This window comes from Cardiocondyla obscurior, linkage group LG19 (genome assembly GCF_019399895.1).
Source record: "Cardiocondyla obscurior isolate alpha-2009 linkage group LG19, Cobs3.1, whole genome shotgun sequence".
NCBI classification, from domain to species: Eukaryota; Metazoa; Arthropoda; class Insecta; order Hymenoptera; family Formicidae; genus Cardiocondyla; species Cardiocondyla obscurior.
Genome location: NC_091882.1, coordinates 609,598 through 635,109, shown reverse-complemented (window position 1 = coordinate 635,109; position 25,512 = coordinate 609,598). Strand labels below are relative to the sequence as shown.

Below are 25,512 nucleotides of genomic sequence, written 5' to 3'. Positions count from 1 at the left end.
CTGAGTGTCTCATGTAAAAACCACTGTTATGAACTATTTCAGTTCTCTACAGGTTTAATAAAGTAGAAAGATATCGTTGAGGTATTTTATAATACGTGTATATGTATGAAGCTTTATAAATTATTATAAAGCAAACGTTTATACATATAGTAAAATTATGAGACAGTATTACGCGTTAATAATTAATAAATAAAATTGTACGCCATAGTCGCAACGTTTTGCAATATAATTTATAGAATGTATACAAAATTTGCACCACATGATTGACAACAAAGTCTTTTCGTTATGTCAAAAAAAAAAAAAAAAAACAATATTGTGTTTAATTGCATATACGCGCCATTAATTAATTTTCCAAGCTTTGTAGGTCCAGCCTATGAATATTTATATAAGATCTATGTTGGACGTTTATTTCCTTTGCTTGTAAAAAAATCAGGCGTTAAAAACTGTTAATGTTTGTTCAAGGTTGACATAATTGCGATATGTTTAAATGTGAAACTGATGCACGGGCGAGATACTTAATTAATAATAATAGAAGGGTGCGCAATGACTTTTTGTAATATTACTTAGCAAGATAATTTTACAAAATTACTTACTGAGGTAACTATTGATGGGTGTGGTAACAAAAATGCAAACGTGCGATAATGCACCGATTACTCTACTTATTAAATATGGCTCAATTTCATTAATATTGATATTAACATTCTCTTTCGCAACATAGACGCTGAACGTGATATATGCAATTTGCAATATCATGCTTGTTCATCACATTGCATTAACAGGATTATCTAAGCACATTTCATTTGGCTAGCATCCTTCTAATGATAGTCTTTGATTTATATTATCGACTCTTACTTTCATTTCCCTGAGAATATCGGAGGCAAGATCGTCGACAGTGGTGTATCGTACCTTAAAAAAATTAAATATGTCTATAAGAAACTCAATCACTTGCTCTCTAAAGTAATGACACGTGGAACGTAGGCTTTCTTCGGAACCCAAAAATCCCCAGATAAACATCGGCGATATTTGTTCAGAGATAGAATAAAAGTGCGCTAAGAAGCCTTGCTCATATTTCAGCATCTTTTTTTTGCCCGCGAGAAGGGACCAAAGCGCCGTTCCTATCGCCTTTAAAAACAATAAATGATTAGATAAATATCAAAAATAGCATGATAAAAAGTGAATATTTCAACGTACAGTTTCTCTAAAACTAGCTGACACCCATCTGTTCTGCACTATGGCTCTGACGGGCGGCGGTGGCTTTTCCACATCCTCAAATGCATCTAAAATTATGAAATCAATGAGCACGTCGTAGAAGTTGATGCACTTGACACCTCGGGCACTCAATTCCTCTTCCATGATACTATGATTGCGTGGCTCTTTCAGAAACTCTAACATGCGCTCGTAGTATGTCAAGTAATCTTTAGGATCCTGCAACAGTTTTTTCCTTCAATATTTTAAGTGTTAAATTTAACACTCTTATTATGACTATTTATTAAAATATTCTTACCCTATCCGCGTACATAATTAAATCGCTAATGACTTGACGACCTACGTCCCTTATATATGCTGCTGCTGAAGGCAGTGTAAATAATTTCGTATAGGCTTGACGTAAACAATACACCTTCGCTAAATATTCCACGTCCGATCCACACTTGACAAGCTCGGTGTGCAATCTCCTGTAACATATATTTCATGTGCAGTATTCGCATACAAAATTCCATATTCGTCAGACCGAATTTAATTTACCTGCAAGGAATCCCTTTATCTTCGTATTGCTTAAGTGCGGCATGATAAAGCTTTTGTCTTTCAAAGTGTGGGAACAATTCTGAAAATTCTTCAAATTCACGTAAATCTGCAACCTGAAACAATTTTAATTATTACAACCTGTTTTTCTTCTTAAAAAATTATATTTATTTTTCTCGCGAATATAACTCACTCCGTCCCGTGCAGATTCGAAAGATTCGGGTGATGACGCGGCATCGTTTCCTTTTCTATCCTTCAAGCCAGCTATTCGGCTTCCGATGTTCGAAGGTTTGTCGAGGCTCTCCTCGCTGTCATTGCGGAATAAAACGGAGCGCTGCGAAAAAAGATAATGCAACGTAGATAATCAGATGGAAAGAAGAAGGCTGAGCGCGTCAGAAAAGCTAAGGGATCCCGGTTGTGACGAGCGTCCGATCGATTCGAAAACTCAGATTACTCGCGGAGAAAGTCGTGCACTTCCTATTCGTGCCATTAACGTTCCGCAACAATTCCCGGCGGCTGGCGGCTGGCGTCAGGTCAAATGACTCGTTGCGCTAATTATCTCGGGGCAGCCGTCATTTAAATTGGATTAATTCCCGCATTTTTTTACCGGACCGGTAGAAGGGCAATTGATGAATGCAACGGAATGGAATGGCATCGGGTGATCGTCCGCTCGTTCAAAGGTTTCGTATGGAGAACCCGGATCTCGAGGTCTCAGCCGAATCAGCGAATTAATTTGCCCTGAATCATCTAACCATAGTTATGCAGAAGTGCCGTACTTGATCGAGGAAGAGCAGCTCCGCGTAGCTCTGAATCTGGTAGACCATGTCGAGTAGCTCTTGCACATCGTGGGTGAACTCCGCGTCGGCCTTCGACGGCAGTGCCAGGGTGTCGTTGCCGAAGGTCGAGCTGAACGCGGTAAGTGCATCCTCCCAGCAATAAAGAGCCTTTTCCAGCGCCTCGAGTCCTGTCAACGAAAACGAGTCTTATTTATCTCAGAGGGCAGAATTTCAATTATATCAGAAAAAAAAAAAAAGCGTACGCGGCACTCTCTTTTCATACGCAATAACGTCATCGAGAACTTGAGGGGAGATGTAAGCGAATAACGTTCAGTTAGAGCCTCGGGAAAGAACAGTTAACGTACAACGACAAGAATTAATAGTGTTATTGTTACACGACAAGCATAAGAGTCCACTCATTAAATCTAGTCTCGCGATAAACGAACGCGATGCATTATTTCACAGTACTCGTCAAGTCGTTACGCTAAGATATTACATTAAAATATATTATTTTAATACACTGATTCTCTACCGCAGAAGTTCAAGCTCAGCCGAGTCCAGTCGGCCGAACAGATATACCTTTTTCTCTTCGTTTCGCGCGCAGGCAATCGTGCTTTTTTTTTTTTTTACAAATCAACGAGTGCGAAATTAATGTTGATCTACCCCGCGAACGGCTAACGACAAGAAGCGCGAAAAAGAGAGAACATGAGGGGTAGAACGTCTACTGCTACACCCGAGGATCTTGGAGATCCGAATTCCAAGTCGATGACGCCACGTTCCTTTTATTCAATCTCTCGTAAGTCGCCGGGGAGCGTTCACCAATTTGCCGCAACGGAAGTCCAACACGCCGCGTTAATTCAGGGGTCCCAGCGTCCCCGCCGGCTCATGTCCCGAAGCCTGGCCCATCATTATTTTCAATCTGTGCCCGTTTACCGTCACCGACAATTATATACAACGCCACCCGACGAAACTGGAACGATGCGTACGAGCGAGATCGATATCGCGACGATCCCGCGCGACAATTGCCTTACGGATCGGTAATTTGGATCTCGTCGCCTGAATCGATTACCGATTAACGCACGGGGAAATGTTTATACGAATAAATTACTGCCAATTACGTTAAACGGACGTCGACCCCGAGCTTAAGCCACTTCATTTTGGATGAATCCGCGTCGCGAAGCTCGCGTCGAGGAGCGCGTCGGATTTTTAACCGACGGTCCAATTTTTTCTAAAATAGATGAAGCGTCGATCGCTCAGCAGAAGTCACCGTCCACGCGCGAAGTACGCTAATTTTCGTCCTTGACTTGAATTGCGACGTGTGGAGGAGTGTGCACCTGCTGTTCCTGCCGCGGCTGCGAGGGAATGCACGACGTGCGAAGCGTGCTTCGGGTTTGTTTGCGTGGCACAGTCACCGGGGCATGCCCGATGATGAAGATCGCATTCCTGAAATTCAGGAAACGAAGAAGACTAAAATACAGCAATGCGTATTTCGGATTGCGTCATTTTGCTCCAGTAATCTTACCCGATCGTCCGCGGGTTCATTTATTTCGAAATGAATAATTAAAACCGGTTAGAACGGCAGGAGTGCGGCCGCACGTTCGAGAAAAACACTTTTACAAGTATTATTAATATTTCAGTGAGTTTGCGTTGCTTTGTAAGGTCCCAACCCTTTTACATTCCGCTTCCACAGCTCTCGCTAGGCAAGTATCCTCCAAGGAGCTTAATTTACTTTCGACCAAAATTAGTATTACGTCTTTCTTTGACTCTGCAAATTATATATTCTCTCGTTATACATAATTAACTATGAAAAATTAAGCGGTAAAAAAAAAACGCGTGGAGTAACGTACTCTTTCATATTCTCTTTATATATATATCTAATCTTATATCAATATATGAGAAGTTGGTGATCAAATTCTTACCCTACATCTGCAATAACATTCTTTCGCCCAGCATCCCCGTGGGATTCATCTTCATTCCAGGCCAGGCGGGCCGTAACTCAAAAGATAATCTACTTTCGAAGCGACGAGTACGCGTTGCGGAATCGCGGGTGGACCTAACCATTCTTTCCACGGAGAAAAACTCGCCCCGAAAATAATCGACGTCGGGAAGCCGGCACCCTCTCCGGGAAAGGGTTAAAACCCAGCAGCGCGATTTCGCGCCGGTGTCCGGTCGTTACGCAACCCCCGGACGACCCCGAGGGGATCGTAAGACGTACGGGGGGGGGATGTTCCCCGGTGAAACGCGGCAGTGCGACGCCGTTGCATACGTCCGGCGTCAATAATACCCCGAAGTGACGTAATCGCCGGCCCGTCCGGCCATTGGAGGATGCGTCATCCAATGGCGAGTGGTCGATACGACGTGCGCGCGTCCCATAGTTTCAAAGCTTGCGTGTCTCGCTCCGTATTAAACGATTCATTTTATTTAGGGTTAATTGTTCCAACTTTCTGTCAAATTTATCTATCACGCAACTAAACGTGTGTGTCTTTATCTATTTAGAACGTAGTAGATAGATAAATAATATATCAAATTAATCAGCAAATTAAGACAGATTTAAATGGACGTGCCGTGGCATCTCGGCGCGGATTTCATCGCCTTGCAACACTTGGACTCGAACGTAAGTTTAAGCACGAAAAATACAGATTACTGGAAATACTCTCGGTCGAGTTTGTGGAACGAAAAGCGAAAGCGAGGAAAAAAAAAGCGCTAACGTTAAACCGCAGGTCAACATTGCGTAGGGGTAGCTCTATGAAGTCCCGGGGGGACAATCGTCGGAATTAAACATTATGGGTCGCGCGTCCCCGCGAGCCGAACGAACGGCGCCCTAACTTTTGCCTCGCATCGAGATTGTATCGCTCGGTGGATTAACTCGGTGAATTATGCAGATGTGCTGCGTCGAACGGACGGCAAACACGAAATATATACGTAAACGAGATCGTTACGGCTGTCTTCATTACAGTCGTAAAATACCGGGCTTCCACCGTTTTCGCGACATAATACGCGCTTGATTTTATTTCTTTTTTTTTTTTCCCCCGTGGCAAAGTCGCCACCGGATCGATTATCCTTTTTGAAAATTTCTTTCAGACCTGCGATGATATAATGACAGGCTCTCCGAGTTTCCGCGCGAATCGTCAATGCGCGCGCGACCATACGGAACAGAGAGAGATAGAACGAGACCGAGAACCAATAAGAACGCGAGAAGGAGGCCACGCGCGAGAGACGGCTGCGCGACAAGGACGGACGAGGCGAGAAGTTAGGACGGAGGCCACGGAACGGAGGGAAGCGTACGGCGGTTTCGCGCGCTGGCGTCAGTTACACGGCTACGTTCGCGTCACTTGCTCGCCGCCGATCGCGCAGCGTGCTCGCAACGACATTTCCGCACGTAGACGGCCGTTGACACGCGGAAGACTCGCCCGCAAGAGTACCCGGGGATCGTCCCGTGCGATGATCGCCGTCGTGAGACCCGTGACGAAATAAAATAGAGATCCTTCAGTGTCCTGGCGACTTTGTTCACGCACGTTATTTGGATTAGAGTACCGAGGCACGCATCGAACGCTAAGCCACGGTGAGTATCGAACAATCTCTTAAATTTTCGCGAAGGACCTTCCGCTTCTCTGAAGAGTCGCGATCGTGGCGGAGGGTTCGTCCCCGTCTTCCTCGTCGCGTCGCGGGCGAAGGATAATCCTTTACCCGACCGTGTCCTTCTCGACACATGCATACGTCTTTCTGCAACGCAATTTCGATCAGCGCCATTTAAAGATACAACAGAATTCGGTATTGCACAGTCAGTCGTCGGAAATTAGCCCAATCTCTTACAGCATTCGACAACTTTTTTTTCCACCTGAACCTGCTCTGCTAATTTTTTTTTTTTTATTTTGTTTTTTTATTTGCTGGTATCGTAATTTTTTTTTTTTTCGAAAAAAATTGTCTCGCGGCAGCGTTTTCGGATAAAATGAAAGGCGAGGATTTAGAAAAATCGATGTTTGGCAGCTTCGGAAGACGTTACGCATCGGTGACTTCAGGTTGGTGCACTCTTGGGATGACGCACAAGAGGCGATACCCTTGAGAAATCACTACTACCCCCGGCATCCCGCGACGGTGGTTTCTTCGACCCTTCGACCCTTCGCGAGTAAAGACCACTCGGGATAGATCAATAGAATCGATTGCGGCCGCTCTGGGTCCCCCGGAAAAAAAGAAATGGGTGGGATCGCATTGTCTCCCCTCGGCCCCCCTCGCGAGCGGGGATAAAAAAAACGCATCCATCGTCGAGAGAGATCCGCGAACAATGCGACCAGCCGCGGGCAACACCTGGGCAGACCTTGTTTATTGCGCAACAATTCACAACAAACGAAAATCGGGCGCAGGCGTGCGCTACGTGGAAAGATTCCGCGGCGGAAACGGAAGTCGGATAAAAAGCTTTTGGGCTCGCGATTTTATCACCCGTCGTCCTCCTTTCTCGGATACGCGGCGGACGTTTTTCCTGAATTCGCGCAGGATCGCACGCGGCCGTCCTCCTCCCGGCCGGCGGATTTAGGCTCCTCGCCTCTATGGGGGTCAAGTTCAGGGGTCGATAAGCTCGGGCCGGTGGTGGCTTCCCGGCCGGTGTTACCCTCGAATAAAAGTGAACGCCGCCGCGGCACGTAAAGTGCAGCCGACGACGACGGCGGCTGATAGCCGGCCGCCACAACGCCGATAGCCGGCAGATCGATGGAGGTGCCTGGTGAACTTGGAAATTCCCCTAGCACACGCGCACTTCCTCGTCGCTCTCTTTCTCTCCTCCGCCTCTTCCTCCTCCTTTCCCGTCGTTCACGCCGCTCGTTCACGGTTCACGAGGATAACGCACGCTCGAGTAAGCGCGCACACGGCCGATTAAGAAACGGGTTGTCTTCGCCGAGTGTCCACCACTCGTGCGCGGGATGATTCACAAGCTAACGCCTACAAGGGTGTCTCGGGAAAGGGACAAGGCCTCCTTCAGGCGAAATCCTCGCCGAGGCTTCGCCAAGGATTCTCGTCCGCGGAAAAGACGGCCCCGCGCGGGCGGTGACTTTCCTTCAGCGCGATAGTCTCGTTTTCCTTTAGCTCAATCGTTATTTTTGTCCAGGTAGCTCGCTAAGGATGATCTCGTTCGGAACGTAGACGATCGCAGATTAATTTGCTAATTAATCCTGTCAACTCCTCCACCGCGCCGGCACGCAATTTTATCAATCAGCTCCAATCTCTTTCGGGAACGATATCCAAGGATAACCGGTCCTCCCCGCTCCTCCCGCTTCACCTTTTTTCCGGCCGTTCTCCGTGTTGCATGGGAGAAAGAAAGGACGCTTCCCGTTGCGTGATCGCAGGTCGTGATACACCAGGGATTAATGTACACCGTCGAGTTTCCGCGATAACAATTGGCGATTACGAAATTTCTAATATTATTGCATTAGAGCCAATTTATATTGTACAATAGTGACGCACGCGGTACTCTAGTTCGTACCGCGTGTAACGGTTATTACACGATGAGTAACAATTTTCCAAGGTGAAATAAACGACGATGTTCTCGCGTCAGCGATGTATCGCGTTCCGATGGTTTCTTTCCCGTGGAAGAAAAGAAAAAGGGGGAAAAAAAAAAGCAAAACAAGAAAAAAGAAAGAGCGCCGTTGTCGATCCTTGACCGAAAGAATGGTAAAAATCGCGCCACAGGATCTTGCACTTTGATATGCCCGCGTAGACCAGATTGATCTTTCCACGTCTCCCTTGTAGAAAAACTCGTATGTAATTTCGTTTCTCCGGCGGCGGCTCGTGATTGACGTTCTTGTGTAGGTATTACTGAGATTTTAACTGCGAGACTGTTACGTCACGTTACTGAGTTTTTCCGCCGATAATATAAACGCGCCTCGTTTCTCCGCTAACATTCGTAAATTTTTCCTGTCTTTTTTTTTTTTTTTTTTATTCCGGTTAAAAATGCTCGGGTTTAATTTTTGCTGAAACTCTCGTCACCCAAGGAATCGCTGTCTCGAGCGCATTCTTTTCGAACCGCGCCGCGTTACGATCGCAAGGCATGATAGCGCACTCGTTAGAATGACGGATGTGTTACACGGTGCAATTACGCGTGCATGCTTTCAGTGTAATTAATCGCAGGTAGCCGAGGCTGGGTGTAACCCGATTTTCCAGCTGAACGTGTACAGGAAGCCCGCGTAATGCGACGCCCACCTTGACGAGCGTACGAAATATAATTTTCCCGGTAACACAAGTGACCCCGATTAAGCGTTTGATTTTCGTTCCGCGAAATCGACTAATGGTGGGCTTCGCACATCAAATACCCGGGATAGCTTTATTAAATTGCGAGCGTAAATGAATATTGATAATGCCCCGCGTTTCACATCGAGAGTGAGAGGGCAGGGAGGTAGAAGGGGGGGGAATATTAAAATTCCCACAATCATAATACGATAATTATCCCCCGCGACCGCATTCGTGGCCAGGATGTTACGTAATCCCGAGTGAGGGTAGGACTTTTTTTCTTCTTTTTTTTTTTTTTTTTCTCACGGAAGATCTTCGTGACTTCGATGCATTTCAAGATCCTCAGGTTTTTCCTTGGAACTTTCGACGTCATCCGACTATTACAGACGGCTTCCTGCGAATCTCCGATATAATTAACACCGTGAAATTACAGTCGCTACCAATCGATAATTAACGCCGCTTCTCTCCCGTTGGGATTTCTCGCGTTTTTTCTTTATTATTATTTTTTTTCCTTCCACTTCGTCTCTCTCGCGCTGAAAATACATCAACCGGAAGAGGGTTTTTCCTTGAGGGACCACTCCGCAGGTTCGTGTCTCGTCTCGCGAGGCGTGCGCGAAAAGCTTTCTCGTCAAACGACGCGTCGATAGATGCAAATTGTCAACGGTAACGAGATGCGCGATCACGTTGAACATTAGGTAATGGCGAAGTGGTGGTGTCCGCCCCCGGTCGGAGGATGCTTCTCTCTCTCGGTGCCCCTGATGAGGCTAATAAAAGTGACATCGTTACACGCCCCGGCCGCGGCGCAACGAGCCTTTAACCTACACCGACGACCGTTCGTTCTGATTTTCATAATCTAGCCTCGCATCGTCGCACGATGTTCCTGCCGCTATTCCCGTCGGGCCTTCTCACCTCGTCTCTCTTTCGTCTCGTGCCGGACTGTTATCCTCCCTTTTCCTTTCGCGAGTCGGCCAGGTACGAAGGACACCGCCAGGATATTTTTTCTTTTTACTCCGCCGGACCCGTCCCCGTCTGGGTAATCTAGATGCTCGCGTCTAGGTGGATATTAATATTCCCAGCATCCTTGGTACCGACGGCTCGTGTATTCTCATCGTTTAGCGGCGCATTCAATGCCAAACACGACGGGATAGCGTGTAAGCGTTCGCCGGAGGTATTTGCGCACGACGCCCGAGTTACATCCGATAAAAATAAACGTCACGTTTGACATCGCGGCACGGTACGGGACGAAAATCAATCGGCCGCGTTTAATTTAAACCGCTATTATTTTTAGTGACTCGCTCCTCCCTGCGACCCGCTAATGGATTACTTCGTTATTGCGTTGCCGAGTTATCCCGCGAGTCCTCTCACCTCTTCTGCTTATTCACCGATCGTACCTTTCGTATATATTTATATGCGTGTCTAAGTAGCGTGTAGAGTCTGTATTTCTCGCGTGACACTGTCCTAAGGTAGTAATACCGCATCGGGAACCTCGTTCGGACGAAGGAACGTAAACATCAAATCGTATACCGCGGCGAGTCACCTTTTCCTCCTGCCTGCCGAGAACTTTGCTAAGTAGAACGACGGAGGTCAAATTGCGCAAGCTGCGAGAGGCCAACTTTATCGGCTACTAGAAGGGAAGCTTCTTCGCGACGAAGAAGAGACGCGAATCGTCCTTTTCAAGCGCGGCGCGGATCGGCTCCGTTGACGATTCATCGCGCTCCAGAAGCTGGTTAATTAAATCTTCTCGAGAAACTCTGCCGGAGAAGTGCATTTTCGGGATCGGTCAATCGGTTTCCGTCGAACGGAATGCGAATGTTTATTCAAGCGATAAAACACGGAGCCGGCTGTGTTTGGTTACACGGCCATTTGATTTCCCAAGACGCGCTGCAGATAAACCTTATCTTCTTCCTCGAACAGATATAGGAAGAGCAGCTCGATTATAAAGGGAGAAGGATGTTTCGCAACAATGAAACAATCAGCTTAATACCGTGACGATCGTTGAGAGAAAAAGAGAGAGAGAGAGAGAGAGAGAAAGAATGGCTCGAACGGGAGAATCACAGTTAAGTTTTCGATGCGGCGCGACGTCGCCGGGGGCAATCGAGCGACGGAAATGACTTTAACAATGGCGATGTAGAGACGGTCTCTGGTCGCATAGGTGCCCTTGACAGTGACAGATTGCGCACGCGGAAGGCGGGGGAGTTACATTTTCCGCCTCTCGTCTCGCGCCGATCTTGCGGAGGCGGGCTAGCCTCGTTTGACGCGATTGCCTTTTGCGCGTCAGCGCACCTGACGCATTTACCGATACCGGCTTTGTTAATCAGCCCTTCGGCCCTTCGCGACCCGCTGCGCCGGGAAGACGAGGGAGTCACGGCAAGACGGCATCGTCCCCGATCTGTGCCGTCCCGCGATTCGGAAGTAATCGACTTTGGCTCCTGAAGATTCTCCGGGCCATTGCTCTACAATACGGATGGAATACACGGGAGATATTGCCGGCTCCTCGAGGTCAATGCGAAACGTTATCGATTTACCGTTCGGCCTGGCGCGCGACGGCCTTCGAGCGTGGAAACCGGCGAGAAAACTCATCAGGCGTTTTAATTTGTAACGATCGGACCGTCGGGAGGGAGAGAGGAGGATGAAGGAAGCGACGTGCATCGCTAATTATAATACCGAGATCCGATCTCGGAGAAAGAGAGAGGAGACCGCAGAGCGGGGGCCTCGCGACCAATTAAGTCGCCGGCGTTTTACGTTTTCGTTTCACGGGGTTTTTGTTCGCGCACGTTGAAAGGCACGGTTCCGTAAACACGTGGAGTTCCTCGCGGTCGATTTTTCACCGCCGACTTATTCTCGCCGTGATTTGAAGTGCACGGTCAACAGAAATCCGGCTGACCAGTAAGAGAAGGTAAATACCCGCAGAGCACGGTGACGCAAGACGATAAGAGTCGATGTTTTTTTCTCTTCTTTTTTTTTTCCTTGGTGGTAACAGAAACCAACAGGGGTGGGAAAGGGGGGAGGGGTAAGGCTTGTATTTCGCTTGACCACTCGAAATATTTCTGTTTCAACGACGCGAGAAAAGTGCACGAGTGAGAACTCGTTTGCTTCAAGAAGCCGGATACCTTTGACGTCCCAAGCTTTCCTCGATATATAATTTTACCCCCCGAGTCGACTTGAAATAAAAAGGTATACGATGTAAGAAAAAGAGTGAACTCTCAACTCAAATAATTTAATTCTAAGCAAAATGCATTTTCCCACGTCGTCGGAGACAAGAGAAGCGTTTTAGGAGAGATGTGTTCGTGATAAAAGAGCCCGGGCGTTGCCTTCGCGTGTCAAATTCGAGCTGCGCGGTCCCGTTAATATTCGCTCGCCGGTGAAAGTAGATGTTCAAGGGTCTAGAACGAAGTCGGTGACGCAACAATGTTGGCGCAACATCCGAGAGGGATTTTCACGGCGCATCGCCACCTTCCGCGTTCCCATCCTCCTTTTCGTGGCGTACTTTTCATTACGCCGCACTTGAGGCCGAGTCACCCGACGCGAATGGAGAAGAACCGGGCTTTTGTTCCATTGTGCGTGGCCACGAGAGCGATACTCGCGAAAGAGGAGAAGATTCGTGCTAAGGGCGACAATGCGTCTTGCTTTGCGGCGTCTTGTCTTCGTAAAGAATTCGTTTCTTTGTGTCGCGGTCGCCGAGACGCGTGCGGGGATTCCCTTCTCGCCCTTCGCTTCTCGTCCCGCACGTGCCGGGAGGAGAAACGGCGGAATCGCAGAGCTGCGAGAGACGCGGCCGACTGCATCAGGCCCAGCTGCAGCGCGACTGCGGGGGTGTTATCATGGTAACGCTGTCCGCTGATAGCGTGCGACGTGGCGAAAATCGATATTCCCCTCATTCTGTATTCCGTGTGGCAAGGGCATGCCCTATCTGCACGCCGTCCCCCCTTTTCTCCCTTCAACGAACGTGTCCCGCAGTTTAGGCCGCGCGTGATCCCCCGCGGTCGGAAGCATCCGAGGACGTTGTTGCGCCACATTACCGCGGTTTTCTACATTTTTCCACAATCAATTTTATGAAACTTTTTAATAAACGAAAACCCTGCGTGCATAAAAAAAAAAAACCTGCCTCCGAGAAATACATATATGTATACGTTATAATAAGTTGCAACGATTCGACAGGAAGGAAGTGACCGTCGACTGCATTTCAAATACTGTGCGCGCAAACGCTGCACTTTCTCTTAAATTGCACCGCGGCTTATTAGCGTACCGCCGTGATTACCTGTGAAAGTCAATTATCTAATTTCGCAACCGGGGTAATCTGATACCTGTACCGTTTCTTCCTTCCTTCCCTCCCCCTCCCCCGATGATAAATATTAAAGCGGGCATCCGCCCGCCAAGTTGGCGGATTTATTTCGACCGTTCGTCGACCGGATCGCAAAAAGCCTGGCAACAAATTTAACACCGTTCGGGACGGTTGTTGTTATGCCGCCGGAGTTACCTCTATTCCTGGTTTCGCGAATGATCGATGGAAAATCGGGGTCGCCGTCGCCGCCCTTTCCCCGGCTTCCACCAACGGTCAACCGCATTACGTGTAACCGATCGATCCAAGCTACGTGGAATTCATTCCGGAAAACTCTTCTTCCGCGCGTCGGCGGGCACGACGAGAATCAACCCTCCCCCAGCCCCGTCGCTGGCCGTCAGCTCGCGAGATTAATTACCGAAAAGTAACGTTCTTGCGACTTCTCTTCGATCTTGCTCGCTATATTTTTTTCACCGTCGCGTGTTCGCGGACCGTCCGCGATCAAAATCAGAGACCTTTCCGCGGGTAACGACTGGAAAAATCAACGCGGTGAATGGGCCAGCGTTATCTCGGACGATTAATCTGGTAGATTGCGTTCAGGAATTTAACTGGGTTTTCCTTTTTTTTAGTATTTATTTCTAAATATAAATTCTTCTTCAAGATTGAAAATAAAATTAAATTGAAATTAAATTAAATAAATCAGAATCCTGGCGATATATGCGTATACTCGGGATAAGAGCAGAATTTCGGTTGTTCGTCAAGAACCGAAATGATGTTGCGTGGCCAGCGACATATTGGTCCCAATTAAGAGCGCGTAAACGTTCGTCAGGGTCATGCTGACTAAAAGTCGCCCCCGTGTGGTTTAGGGCCAGTGGGTCATCGGCGCATCAAACGTGTTGGTGTAACGCATGAAACGTAATGAAATAAACGGTCCCGTTGCACACGAAGGACGCCCATCTTTGACGCGCGGCGAACTGCATCTTTGGCTCTTTTTACCGTCTCGATAACTTTAACGCCGCGATAAAAAGATACGCGTATATACCGGTCGCAGTCTTTCGCGCGCGCCGCGCGGAGATTCCGGCCGTTATCGGGAGCTGAATATCAATTTCGTCGACCGCAATCGGCTTCTCTCCCTCTATGTAATCACGATAACGGCCGCGGGATCAGAATCCCCGACGCGCCGATCACGGGGAACGTGAGATCGACCCTCTCAATTCGCGCACTGCTACCGACTCCAATGTATAATGTACTTCTCTCCCGTTTACTTTACCGATCCGAGGCCGCGGAGGCTGCAAATCTGTGCCTCACGACCGTCTCGTTTGGCAACGAGAAAGAAGAAAATCCGCAAACCGGATTGTTACGAGGGGCTTCATTTTTAACGCGTACGTTCGCCGCGAGACGATTAACAGTACGGTATCCGAGTTCGATCTTTAATTACGTCATTCATACGTACTGGCAAGGTTGCAGAACGAGCGTCAAGTGCGCGAAGTGTTACGCGCGCCCCACGCGATGATTTTTATCGCCGGTAAAGAGAGAGAGAAAAAAAAAAAAGAACGAGCTCGTAACGCAATGTAAATAATATCTCCGCGTCTCGTCCCGGAGATTCTCGCATCATCGGCATGCGTTGCGTACGTAGCCGAGCTCTGACCTTCAATTCGATCGCGTTACGACACGCGAGATATACGACGCGGCCTGAGAAAATAGACCAGTTAAAAAGTCGATGTTTAAACCATGAACCGCGCCCACCCGGGACGAGCAATTTGCAATTGCGTAACCCTCGTCGGAAGGCGATTTCTGGAATTCCGGCATTCCGCGAGGTCTCGTCGCGGGAAAGACGTCGGCGCGCGTTCGCGTTCACCGGAAAAATGTCGCCTTTGCACCCGTTGGAAAATCTACGATTCTAATTGATTCTGATCGACGTGCGCCGTTCGATTTAACCAAGAGCAAAGCGGTGTTCTGATCAGCGCGAGGAAAGATCTAATTGTACTGTCAATGAATATTAATGCGTATCCGCTGTATCGATACTCGAGTGCAATGTCGCGATACCTGCATATACATTACTGGTTTAATTGACAATTCATTAAACTGCCAATTACTGTCTAATTAAATTTGTTCCGTTTCGTATGGTTTACGCAAAAGTTGTTCGTTAACTTGGCGTTTTTTTTTCTTTCTTTTTTTTTATTGATACCCCGAGAGTGCCAGAACAGACAGCGACGATTTGTATCAGTCCTGCTGTTGTTGCGAGGTCGTTACGTTTCCGGTCGTTGCGTTGCAAAAGCCTTCGCGAGATGCTTTGAAAGTGACGAATATAAAATTACACGCGCGCATATATCTCTGTTTCTCGCGAGGGAATCGCGTTACACCCGCTGGCGCAAACGAAACACGCGCTTGACCTTTCGTTTCTCGCGGCCTTCCTGACGACTCACTAAAATTCACGAGCCCGGACTTATCCTAATGAATCTCGCCCGGCGAGAACGTCGGAAACGCGAGGGAATCCCAGGTCCCGACACGTGTTTGCGATTCCACGGGGCCGTTTTAAACCGGTTAGAAGTCACACCGGCGGCTAATTCGCCGACAAGCTGACAACAAGCCACCCGAGAAGCGGCCGGCTCAACTTCCTCGGGCGCTGGACCGACTTTTAAACGGCTATAAATCTCTCGCGCGCGCTCATCGTCGCGCGGAGATGAGAACTCGAGATCCGGGCGTGCACGCAAAGTCAATGTCGCGATTAAACGGCGAGATCGCGGCGGGGACTCGTCGCGAAATTTGTGTTTCAATCCAAGAGGATCGGCGGAAGAAATACGAGGAGAAAGCGAAGGAATATACGCGGGGAGAATCCGTGACTCTGGCGGTGTTAATGGAACCGCTTGTACGCCACGCGCGTAACGTAGAGCGAAGCTGTACTTGCGGATTAGCGACGTGAAAAACCGGTGTCAACTTCGCCAGCTTGACGAGAACGTGACCGCAGAAAGGGAAAATTAATCTCGTTTCTTTGCGCTCTCACGTGTTCATTGAGGAGATCCGGACAGGCGCGCGCGACAAGATAACCGACGGCGAGCGTCTCGCGGTCGAACCGGACGCGGATTTCGTTCCGCTGTAAATTGCTGCACGGCACCGTTCGGTATTTGCCGGTTTTTTTTTTTTTTTTTTTCAAGCGGAATCGAGCAGTCGACCGCCTCCGTTAACTCGCCCAACCGGTGTCCTCGGCATTCGTGACGCGTCCCTTTTTTAAACTCGTCGACGGAACGGAACGCATACGGATCTTTTATGCGTGAAAATCTCATTCGGGTCACGAACCACGCTCGGAATTGATTCTTCACTGAACGCGAACGTTTGGAAGGATCTTTTTTTTCGTATTACCGCGCCGAGTACAGACTTTTGCGCCGACTCTTCGACGTGAGGAGCCTCGAGGAGAAAAAAATATATATACATATGTATATTTAAAAGAAAAAGAAGAAGAAAAAAAAAATTAAAAAATTAAAAAAACAATGAGACCGGAAAAAAAAAAAAGCGAATGCAGACTCCGCCAATTGTGCGGGTCGAGCTGAAAGGGTTATCAGCCGCGGCGTATCTTTCTGACAATTGGAGCGGTGCCGTTGCGACAATAATGCACCGACAATGACGGGCTTCCGCGGAATCGTGAACCGTAAAACGGAAACGTTTTGTCAGTGGCGAACCCTCGATTGGCCGCTGTGCAAAATTGTTCGCGAGATGATACTCGTAAACCTAATCTTCACTATGCGTTTAGGCCGCGGCCTAAATTCGACCTTACATATTCAGGCCGCTAGGACGTAAAAATTTGATAAACGACTCGGCACGACTTCGGGTCAGGCTCCGTAATATTTTAGCGACTTGACCTAAAGTGACTTTTTTTATTCAGCCTTACAATCGCTTACGCGACCTAAAGATTTATTTACTCGACGGAACGCGTTACGTTTCGCCGGACTAAATAAATCTCGTTAATTCTTAGATCCTTTCGGAGTTAACAATTAATAGTTGAACTAACTTTAGGCCACAGTAGATCGCAATCGAATAGATTAATAAAACCTGGCCCCGTAAATGTCTTTCCGTTCGAACTTGCACCGTGGCACGACGGTGCGAAGCGTGGAAAATGAAGGGCGACCGATAGAAGAGAGACACGAGTTAAATCCACGATTAGCCAACTACATTATTCAACGATTTAAATAATTTCAAGCGTAACTGTTTCTCTCGAGGACGATAAAACGAGATTGACCCTAGTACAAGCCACTTCCTACATCGTTAACGTTTCCTGGCACTCGACGCCGCCGTTGGAATCGGGCTGGCGTATCAATTATCACCACTTTTGCGTTTTCGGCCTTACTTCATTCCCGGTAAATCGCTATTAAATCCTCTATCCATTACGATCACGCGCATTGCTACGGCATCGCGGACAGCGTTGCGGCAGGTCGCGTTCCCATCGCGAACTTCTCCAAGTCCGATATTACTTGATATGTATAACGTGTCGTGCATGTATAGTCTATCAATCGCGTAGTCCCACGTCCGCTATTGATCCGCGAAGAGCCCAGCCCGGTTGAAGTATCCGACTTGGCTTTCTCCAAATTTAGAATTTAATCGCGAGAACAAACCGGTTTTTTACTTTCGAAAAAAAAGCAAGGGAGGGATCGGAAGATGCCACTCGTAATTTAGCGTTGTTTATCTCGAAAATCCGGTCCTCCCTTTCGGGATTCTACGGATTTGCCGAAAGACCGAACGGATTTCGTCTCCCTTTCAAATGGTTTTTCGAGGAGCGGAAGTTGGGCGGTGTGAAACGAGTGTATTATCGTGTAAACGGATACGCCACGGTACCCGTTACGGTTACTTGAAGCCGATATGCTCGGTGCGCGAGAAACCGGCCGGCTCTCCCCCGAGTTAAATCGGTCTCCTTCGGGACCGTCATCAGCAAACGTTACGCGATGACGAGAGGTTCTGAATTACAAGAGGCTGGAATTACCACTTGCACGGCCGTTATATCGATTACAGGCTGAACGAGCAATTATGCAACTTGTCATTGGCTTTGTAAACACGCGCCGGTCGATGGCTCATTCACCGCTGCCTTCGACTTCCGTTGTCGCCGTTCGCGGCTCGATTAACCGATTAATACGATCGCAATCGCAATACTTCGCTGTTAAACGCGTAATCCCGACGGAAGTGTTGACCGTAACGTTAAATTTACTCGGAGCTCTCTAATACTTTCGACTCGTCTCCGCTCGTCGTCTTTCGAAATGATTATATTTCCGCGACATACTTTATTGATTTACCGAGATTGCAGAATCGCAGGCTCTCTTTGCCTCTCTATCTATCGCGGATGTTAGAGCCCGCGGGGTTTACCTATTCGCTCGCTGGCGGACCAACCGAAGCGAAAACACCGAGGCAAGAGCAAAGCCGAGTCGAGGTCCAGTTATACCTAGGGAGAAGGAAGGGGGCCTGCTGCGTTGAAGATACGCTCGGCACAGTAAGCGGAAACGTAATCACAAAAGCCCAGAGGGTCGGCTAGCTTCTCTCACCTAGTGCGAAGCTATGTGCACGCTTCGTGTCTTTCGTCCAGTTTTTTCTATACTTTTTTTCTTTTTTTTTTCTACCGATCGTGACGCGATTGCATAGGAGGGAAGCGTGCCCCCTCGTTGCGTGTTAATCGCCGGAAAATCGCGCGCATTTTTTGCATAGCTCGACCGCGCCGTCGACCTCCGGCTAAAAGATAGGGAAGCTAAAAAGGGGAGTGAAAACGGCGCCGAGCCCTTCACGAGCTCTCTGCAACGAGGCGGCGGCAAAGGCAATTCTACAAAAGAAGTCGTCTTGAAATTGTTAAAAGCGGTAGAATTGTTGATAATGCGAATCGATTGCTGCGGAACAGAATCGGGGTTGCCTAAGATTAGACTGTTACCGCCAGATATCCGTCATCGTTTATCTCATACGTATTTTGTATCTTTGCAGATGCTTCGGCAGAACTACCTCGCCCTGGGAGTGCTCGGCTGCGTGTTCCTGTTGTCAGTGACCACCGCGGACAACAGCGTGCACATATTGTCTAAGTATGGCCACCAGCCACTCACCTCGACCACGCTTAAGTGGCTACCGGTGGCGCACTACAACCCGAGCGAGTCCAAGGAAATAGTCATCGGTGGTGTTGAGAACGTATCAGAGGAAGGTACGACGCCGTTAGATTGTTACAATTCAGACGAGTGCTAAGAGCAGTTCGCGCACAGTTACGCTAATTGTTTGCTCGTGTTCGTTCGCTCCTTTGATCCGGCTGGTACCACTTAATAATCGCGACATTACGTCAGAGTTTGTCGCGCCTGTTTGCACTTTATTTAGAAATCAAGGCGCTGGGTAGACGCAAATTGGTGGCGATTGTATTCTCGCGGCGTTGCGTCAGAGTCTAAGACCTACATTTCTCTAAACGAAAAAAAAAAACGTTCAAGCCTGAGAATTTCCGATTATTCGGTGCGGTGTATAATTTTTGCCCGAACTTGTTGCAGATGACAATTACGCTAATCAGGCGGAGAAGCTGGAGACGAGGAGACCGGCGCTTTACGTGTGTCGCGCGATGCACAGCGGCGTATGGGTGGCTGGCACGCAGAAGGAAAAAGAAAGGACCTGCACGGTGACGATACACGGTATCGTGCATTCGTACGAGAAATATGAACTGCTGGAGAACGTCGACGGAGCGGCGCGGATTTCGTGGGTCCAATGGAACAGGTACACGCAGCCTCACGTGGGCGCGGTGTACGTCGACAAAATGCTAGTCGCCCGACACGAGATTCCCAAAGAAAAGAAAAATCCACGGTACACGCATTACATCGGCACGCTCAACTCGGTCGAGAGCTTCGGTACCATCGTCTACGCAAACGAAGTGAGTACTGAAACAACAGGCTCTAGTCTATCGAGTTGAAAAGGAAAGGCAAAAGTGCATTGGCATCTTTTCCGCTTGATTTCCCCTTGGCAAAAGCTCAAATGCCGGCGTCTGAAAGCAAAATTCTAACAAGTGACTTTTCGGAAGTGCGAACGAACGAACCTCTTCGTTCACCGTGAGTTACCAGCGCAGCGGAAATTGATAAATATCGCGTTATTAAATTCGACTCGTCGAGCCTGAGATCTAAAAATTTTTAGAAAGTTACCGACCTAGCGACGGATGTGCATCGCTTTGAAGATAGTACGATTCGTTTGAGATAATCGAGTCGCCGGCGAAATAGCGCGTTACACTCCGTGTTCTTTTTCTACAGAATGGCAAGGAGGAATCTGCGAAGTACGGTGAACTGTTGGTGGAAACCGAGCCGATCCGTTACGAGCTGAGCGCCGTTAAACTCAACTGGCCTAAGAAGCGCGATATTAAGCGCGCATCTCGCGTCCTCAACGAGGTGACGTTCGTTAACAGCAGGCAGGAGACGGCGAATCTCGCGGAGGCTTTTGTATACAAGTACAAATATTCGGTCTACTGGGGTCGCAGACACGCAATCCTGAACGGCCTGAGCACCACGATCACGCTTATCAACGGCACATCCTTGCAGAACATAACGTGGGGTACGCGCCACGAGGAAAATCGCACCGACGTTTACAAGTGAGTATCGTTTTAAACCGCTGTCACGCGGCCGACGAAGCTGAGCGGCGGGTATGCAAATTTAGAGCTTTTCTTTATGAGTATCCGGAGGATAAAATGTCTTATTTATATTCGAAAGGATTGCGAGGAATACGCGGAGTACGCGCGATAAGCTGACATTTAAAATCTGCCTTTGACGTGGCGCTACGGAATCGCCAGTTTAGATTAATTCTATCTATCTCCCTGTGCTAATGTTGTTTGTACGACGATACCGGACATTGTAATGAAACGTAGAACATTTATCATCGCTTTTACAGCAAATTAACAAATCAAAGGAGATAATCGTAAGAGTTTACGGTGCGAATTGACGATGTGCGGCATTCGGTGAGTCACGAGTCGAACGGGCGTACGGTTCGCAGCGATTTAGCTCATAATCTCACCTCGTATCTCTATAATTAAGTATAATTAGAACTTAGGCTTATTCCGCGATGTATCCCGTATCTATTCCCCCCTCTCTTCCCCCCTGCTCGTTCTCTCTGGTTAGCCCCTCGAGGCACTTCATCGCTTCCTGTGCATCATTGAAGCTCACGCGCGGCGGAGATGAGCCTAGAGTGTACTTTGTACGGCGACTTGGTACCACCCTTCCCGCTCGGCGTGTCCCAGAATACTCCGTTGCGATTCAATTTAAGTGATGCTTCAACGCAACACAATTACGATTGCGCATCGGACTCGCGTTCCAGTTGCAAGGCAGTACGGTACCGAATTAACATCTTCGATTTTCAATAACTCGAGGCCCATCTTCACACAAATTATACACGCTTATCTCTTTCAGAATGACGAGGTTTAATCGTCAATTAAATTCCTTCCTAAGCGCGAAATGACGCGCGAAATGACGCGTGATTTATATTATAGAGTTTAATTTCTAGATCGAGTCCCGACGAGCTCAATATATTTCCTCGCCTATTTGTTGCAGCGTGCAAGTCTGTCTCGAGCCTGGCACAGGCATGAACGTGACTCTGAAAGCGAACTACACGGACATGGAGGTACCGTATACCGCAACGTTGATCTCTCATTACGAGGATGGCGCAACAACATCACGTGTAATCAGCGGCACCCGGCAAGAGGAAACGCTGTTCGACATCACACCGGAATTCGGGCCCGTTTATTTCCTGGGTAATTTCAGTCTAGTGCCGACCACCGTGCCACCACCCGTCACGACCACCGAGCCACCGACCACGACGACGTTGATGACGACGACGACCTTAGCGACGACGACGACTAAGCAACCGCAGGAGACGAGCCGGGCGACGTACAGACACCGACCGGATGATGCATCGGACGCAGCGGACAACGACGAAAATCTGATCCTACCGCCGAAAAAGACGGACGTATCAACCGGCATGCAGAGCGACGACGGCGGCCCGTTGTCACTCAAGGATAAAGGACTGACGTATGGCGGCAGTGCCATATCAGTCGCGTCGACCTCACTGACGCTTATCATCTCGCTATTCCTAATTCTCCGTAGAATCACGTGAAGATCCAATCGCACGTTCCTTGTCGTCGTCGCCGCCGCCGTCTCTAAACGTTAATTCCTATTTCCCGCAATAGTAATATAATGATATAACCCAGTAGACGACAGTAAGCAAAAACAAAAGAAAAAAAAAAATTATTAAAAAAGGAAAAAAAAAATTATAACAGAAAAGAAAAAAAAAATACGAACAAAAGATATACGTGTATCTTTCGGAAAGAAAATTACTGTAATTTCATACGTAGCGATTATCGCTCGAATGACCTCTTTATTCGAACACACACGTAAATATGCGCACCAATCGATCGCGGTGCTGATATATGCTTGCCTTTGAAAAGAAACTCGATATTTAATATATAATATATCTATATTATTATATACATACACGTACACGTACACGCGCACACATATACATACACACGTCTTAGGGTAGCAGAGGAGAGAATGAGGAAAAAGTATCTTCGCGATTGAATAATAGAGCTAGTCTCACGACGATGAATTAAGTACAAGGGCAAGATCGCAGCGACCGATGCGTGGCTGTGGATTAACCTGGCCGCGAAACGTTCACCTGTTATACTGTTGAAGAGCCAACCGCGTAACATTCCGTCTTTTTCTAATCCCGCTGTGAATTGACTTTCCAACTATAACGTATTGTCTTATTGCCTTCGCAAAGTATAACTTTAGATCCTTTAGGGAGATCAATCGCTTCAAAGAACGACGGTACCTTCTTTTTTTTTTAATTTTTTTAATTTTTTTTTTTCGAGCGATTGAAGAGAAAGAGAACTTGTAAATGCTTTGAATAACGTCTTGAACGCAAATACGTCAAATAGCGTATACGTCGAGTTGGGAAGAGAATAGAAGTTTTAAGCAATGGAGAAAAAAAAAGAAAGAGCAAGATATGCGAGTTGATTCAGCTACGATATATTTTTGAGAATGCCGTATAATTTTAGAAGATTGTAAAATTTATAAGGATAGCAAATAAGAGAGAAAACCTTATAAAATATAGGGATGGATGGGTACACGATTTTTTTTTTCACGATACCTATTTGATTCAGTACTAAAGCTTATTACAGTGAAACGTGCAAGTAAATCTTTTAACGTGTAATTATATAGCGCGATAATATTAAGCAACAATACTCACGACGCATTGGGCAGTGAATTTACATAATCTCTGAGGTTTTTTTTTTAGTTTTTTTCGTTTTTTTAGAATTCAATAAACAATTTGTACCTATCTGTCGCCAGTGTGTAAAGTGATAAGACTTGCAGGTTTCTTAGAATACTGTTAAAAAATATTATAACGATGCAGAGGGAACTATTGGTATATATAATATAAATATCTGTCTAATCCACTAATAAAGAAAAGGATAGAATATTTTGGTACGCGTGCGAAGTGTATAATTATTGAGTTTGACACGTTTCGTGGAAAGAATTCTTTCTTCACTTGAAAGATGACTCAGGCGACGAGGACGGTCATTTTTCATACGCGGTTACGTTATCAGCGTTTTTACCGAAGAACAACAATCCACATATATGTATATAATATGTATTTCTCTGATCTTGATAGCTGTAACGTTATGTAGTAAGCTTATTTATATAACATGATTTATAGATATTTTCTCTATCGATAGTAGCGTCACACATAAGTACAATTATTATATTTTATTACTATTAACTGATGATGAAAATCGTAGGATTAATCCGAAAACCGTTTATTTTTTTTTTTTCGACTAAAACGGACGTGTCTTTAAAGACGTTTATCAACGCCTAATTATGCCTGTTGTGATATGTAATAAAAACGTTATATAGACACGAAAAGAAAGAAATAAAAAGAAAGCATCAGGTTGAGCAATTCATTGATTGCGAAAGAAAGCAATAAATCGCTGCGAAATCGAAAGACTTGCGAGGAAGCGAAAGAAAGAGTGACGATATAGAAAACAAAACGCAAATAAACCTCGTGGTACCTATGATATTTCTTCGATATTCCGAATAAATTGAAAAAACTCGGCGCAACGAGTGGCGGCACGAATCTAGTATAAAACTACGGAGAAAAAAAAAGCTATATGTTTATACAGTCTGGGAAATTATGAGTACGATTAATTTCTTGATAATTTCTACCCTATGCGTCAGTAAGAAGACGTAAATAAATCCTAAACAAACTAGTTATCGACCTCAATGAAGCCAAGAACCGTTCTAAAATTATCTGTACTCGACACGAATGTATTATTTGTGAATAATGCTGCTGTATTGTACATTATCATGTAAATATAAATAAATACTATGTACATATAAAATATTTCGGTTACCCACAGCAAGTGTAGAGATCGAGTAAAAAACGCGAGAATTTTAGCATTTTTATTAAAAGAAAAAAAATAATTGAAATTATTTAACGAGAATGTTCAAAGATGACAATCTACTGAAATTTTTATTTTATTAGAGTATATTCTCTATCTTAAACTTTCGTTAAATAATTGAAAGTATAAATACCGGAATTATTCATATTAGTTATGTTTCTTTAAATACATGTATTCGCATAAATAATATATTTTAAGAAAAAGAAAAGACTTACCGAGAACGCCATATTGCTGTGGAGTAAGTTTTTCAGCATTGTCTGGACCACCCGGCACGGATGAGATAAGTGATGCGTGGTCACTAATGTGACTCCTAGTACTGGCTTCACTCCTTCTGGCCCAGGATGCTTGGGACAACACATCTGGACATTCAACAATAACACAAAGGTATGTTATTTTGTTTTATCACATAATTCGTGTTATAAGCCGTGTTAAACTTTACAGATTAATAAAATAATGACAAAACAATGTGAGACAGTGATATTACCGAAATTGGCATTTTTAACATTCCCTAATCTTGTTTTGTAGTCTCTGTAATGCCTCCTGGACGGTGGAATAGGATGTCTCCGTCGTCTCTTTAAAAATTGTGCTAGTCCTCCTAATAATATCGAACCACCGGTGAAGCAGATGATAAAAATCTGTAAAAGAAAAGATTAAACACTTGCAATTAATATACTTCACTCGCATGAAATTGATTACAATTATATCATCAAAATTTCCATGCACTTGCTACATGGCCTTGTAATATTTCTACATTATTATGTAATGATTATTTCAAATAGCGAAAGTATTTATTTTAACCTCAAAGGGTCGCCGATTTCGTTCTTACCTTTTGCGTGCGAGATAAGTGTATCACCGGTAACGGGAATATATAACGCTGATATAACGTGCCGAAGAATTGCCGTACGTTGAAGAGAGACATTGTCATTCACTTTGTTATAAACAATACTAACCAAATTTACGCGTGCTATCGAATCGTGCTTTTTGCTCGAAAGCTGCCATCTGCCGAACGCAATCTCAGACTCGCAATTAATCGCAGTGGGTTGTTAAATTCTCTCGATAAAACAAACTCG

At 46.4% G+C, this 25,512-nt stretch overlaps 2 protein-coding genes and 1 long non-coding RNA gene across 3 annotated transcripts; 1 reads left to right on the top strand and 2 right to left on the bottom strand.

The window, feature by feature from the left end:
* Positions 1-290: 290 nt before the first annotated feature.
* On the bottom strand, positions 291-25,457 carry Miga (mitoguardin). Its single transcript, XM_070669814.1, has 9 exons — positions 25,269-25,457; positions 24,927-25,077; positions 24,658-24,801; positions 2,517-2,704; positions 1,934-2,074; positions 1,744-1,856; positions 1,505-1,673; positions 1,192-1,425; positions 291-1,122 (listed from the first exon to the last, which is right to left on the bottom strand). The coding sequence occupies exons 1-9, from the start codon at positions 25,365-25,367 to the stop codon at positions 805-807; spliced, it is 1,557 nt and encodes a 518-aa protein (XP_070525915.1). The 5' UTR covers positions 25,368-25,457; the 3' UTR covers positions 291-804.
* On the bottom strand, positions 3,852-4,895 carry LOC139110215 (uncharacterized). The gene is made up of 3 exons (XR_011546958.1): positions 4,436-4,895; positions 4,039-4,281; positions 3,852-3,959 (listed from the first exon to the last, which is right to left on the bottom strand). It is a non-coding gene; the product is annotated as an uncharacterized lncRNA (long non-coding RNA).
* LOC139110189 (beta-pore-forming protein unzipped) lies at positions 5,820-23,824 on the top strand. The gene is made up of 5 exons (XM_070669815.1): positions 5,820-6,078; positions 18,964-19,174; positions 19,506-19,879; positions 20,250-20,584; positions 21,537-23,824. The coding sequence occupies exons 2-5, from the start codon at positions 18,964-18,966 to the stop codon at positions 22,096-22,098; spliced, it is 1,482 nt and encodes a 493-aa protein (XP_070525916.1). The 5' UTR covers positions 5,820-6,078; the 3' UTR covers positions 22,099-23,824.
* Positions 25,458-25,512: the final 55 nt, after the last annotated feature.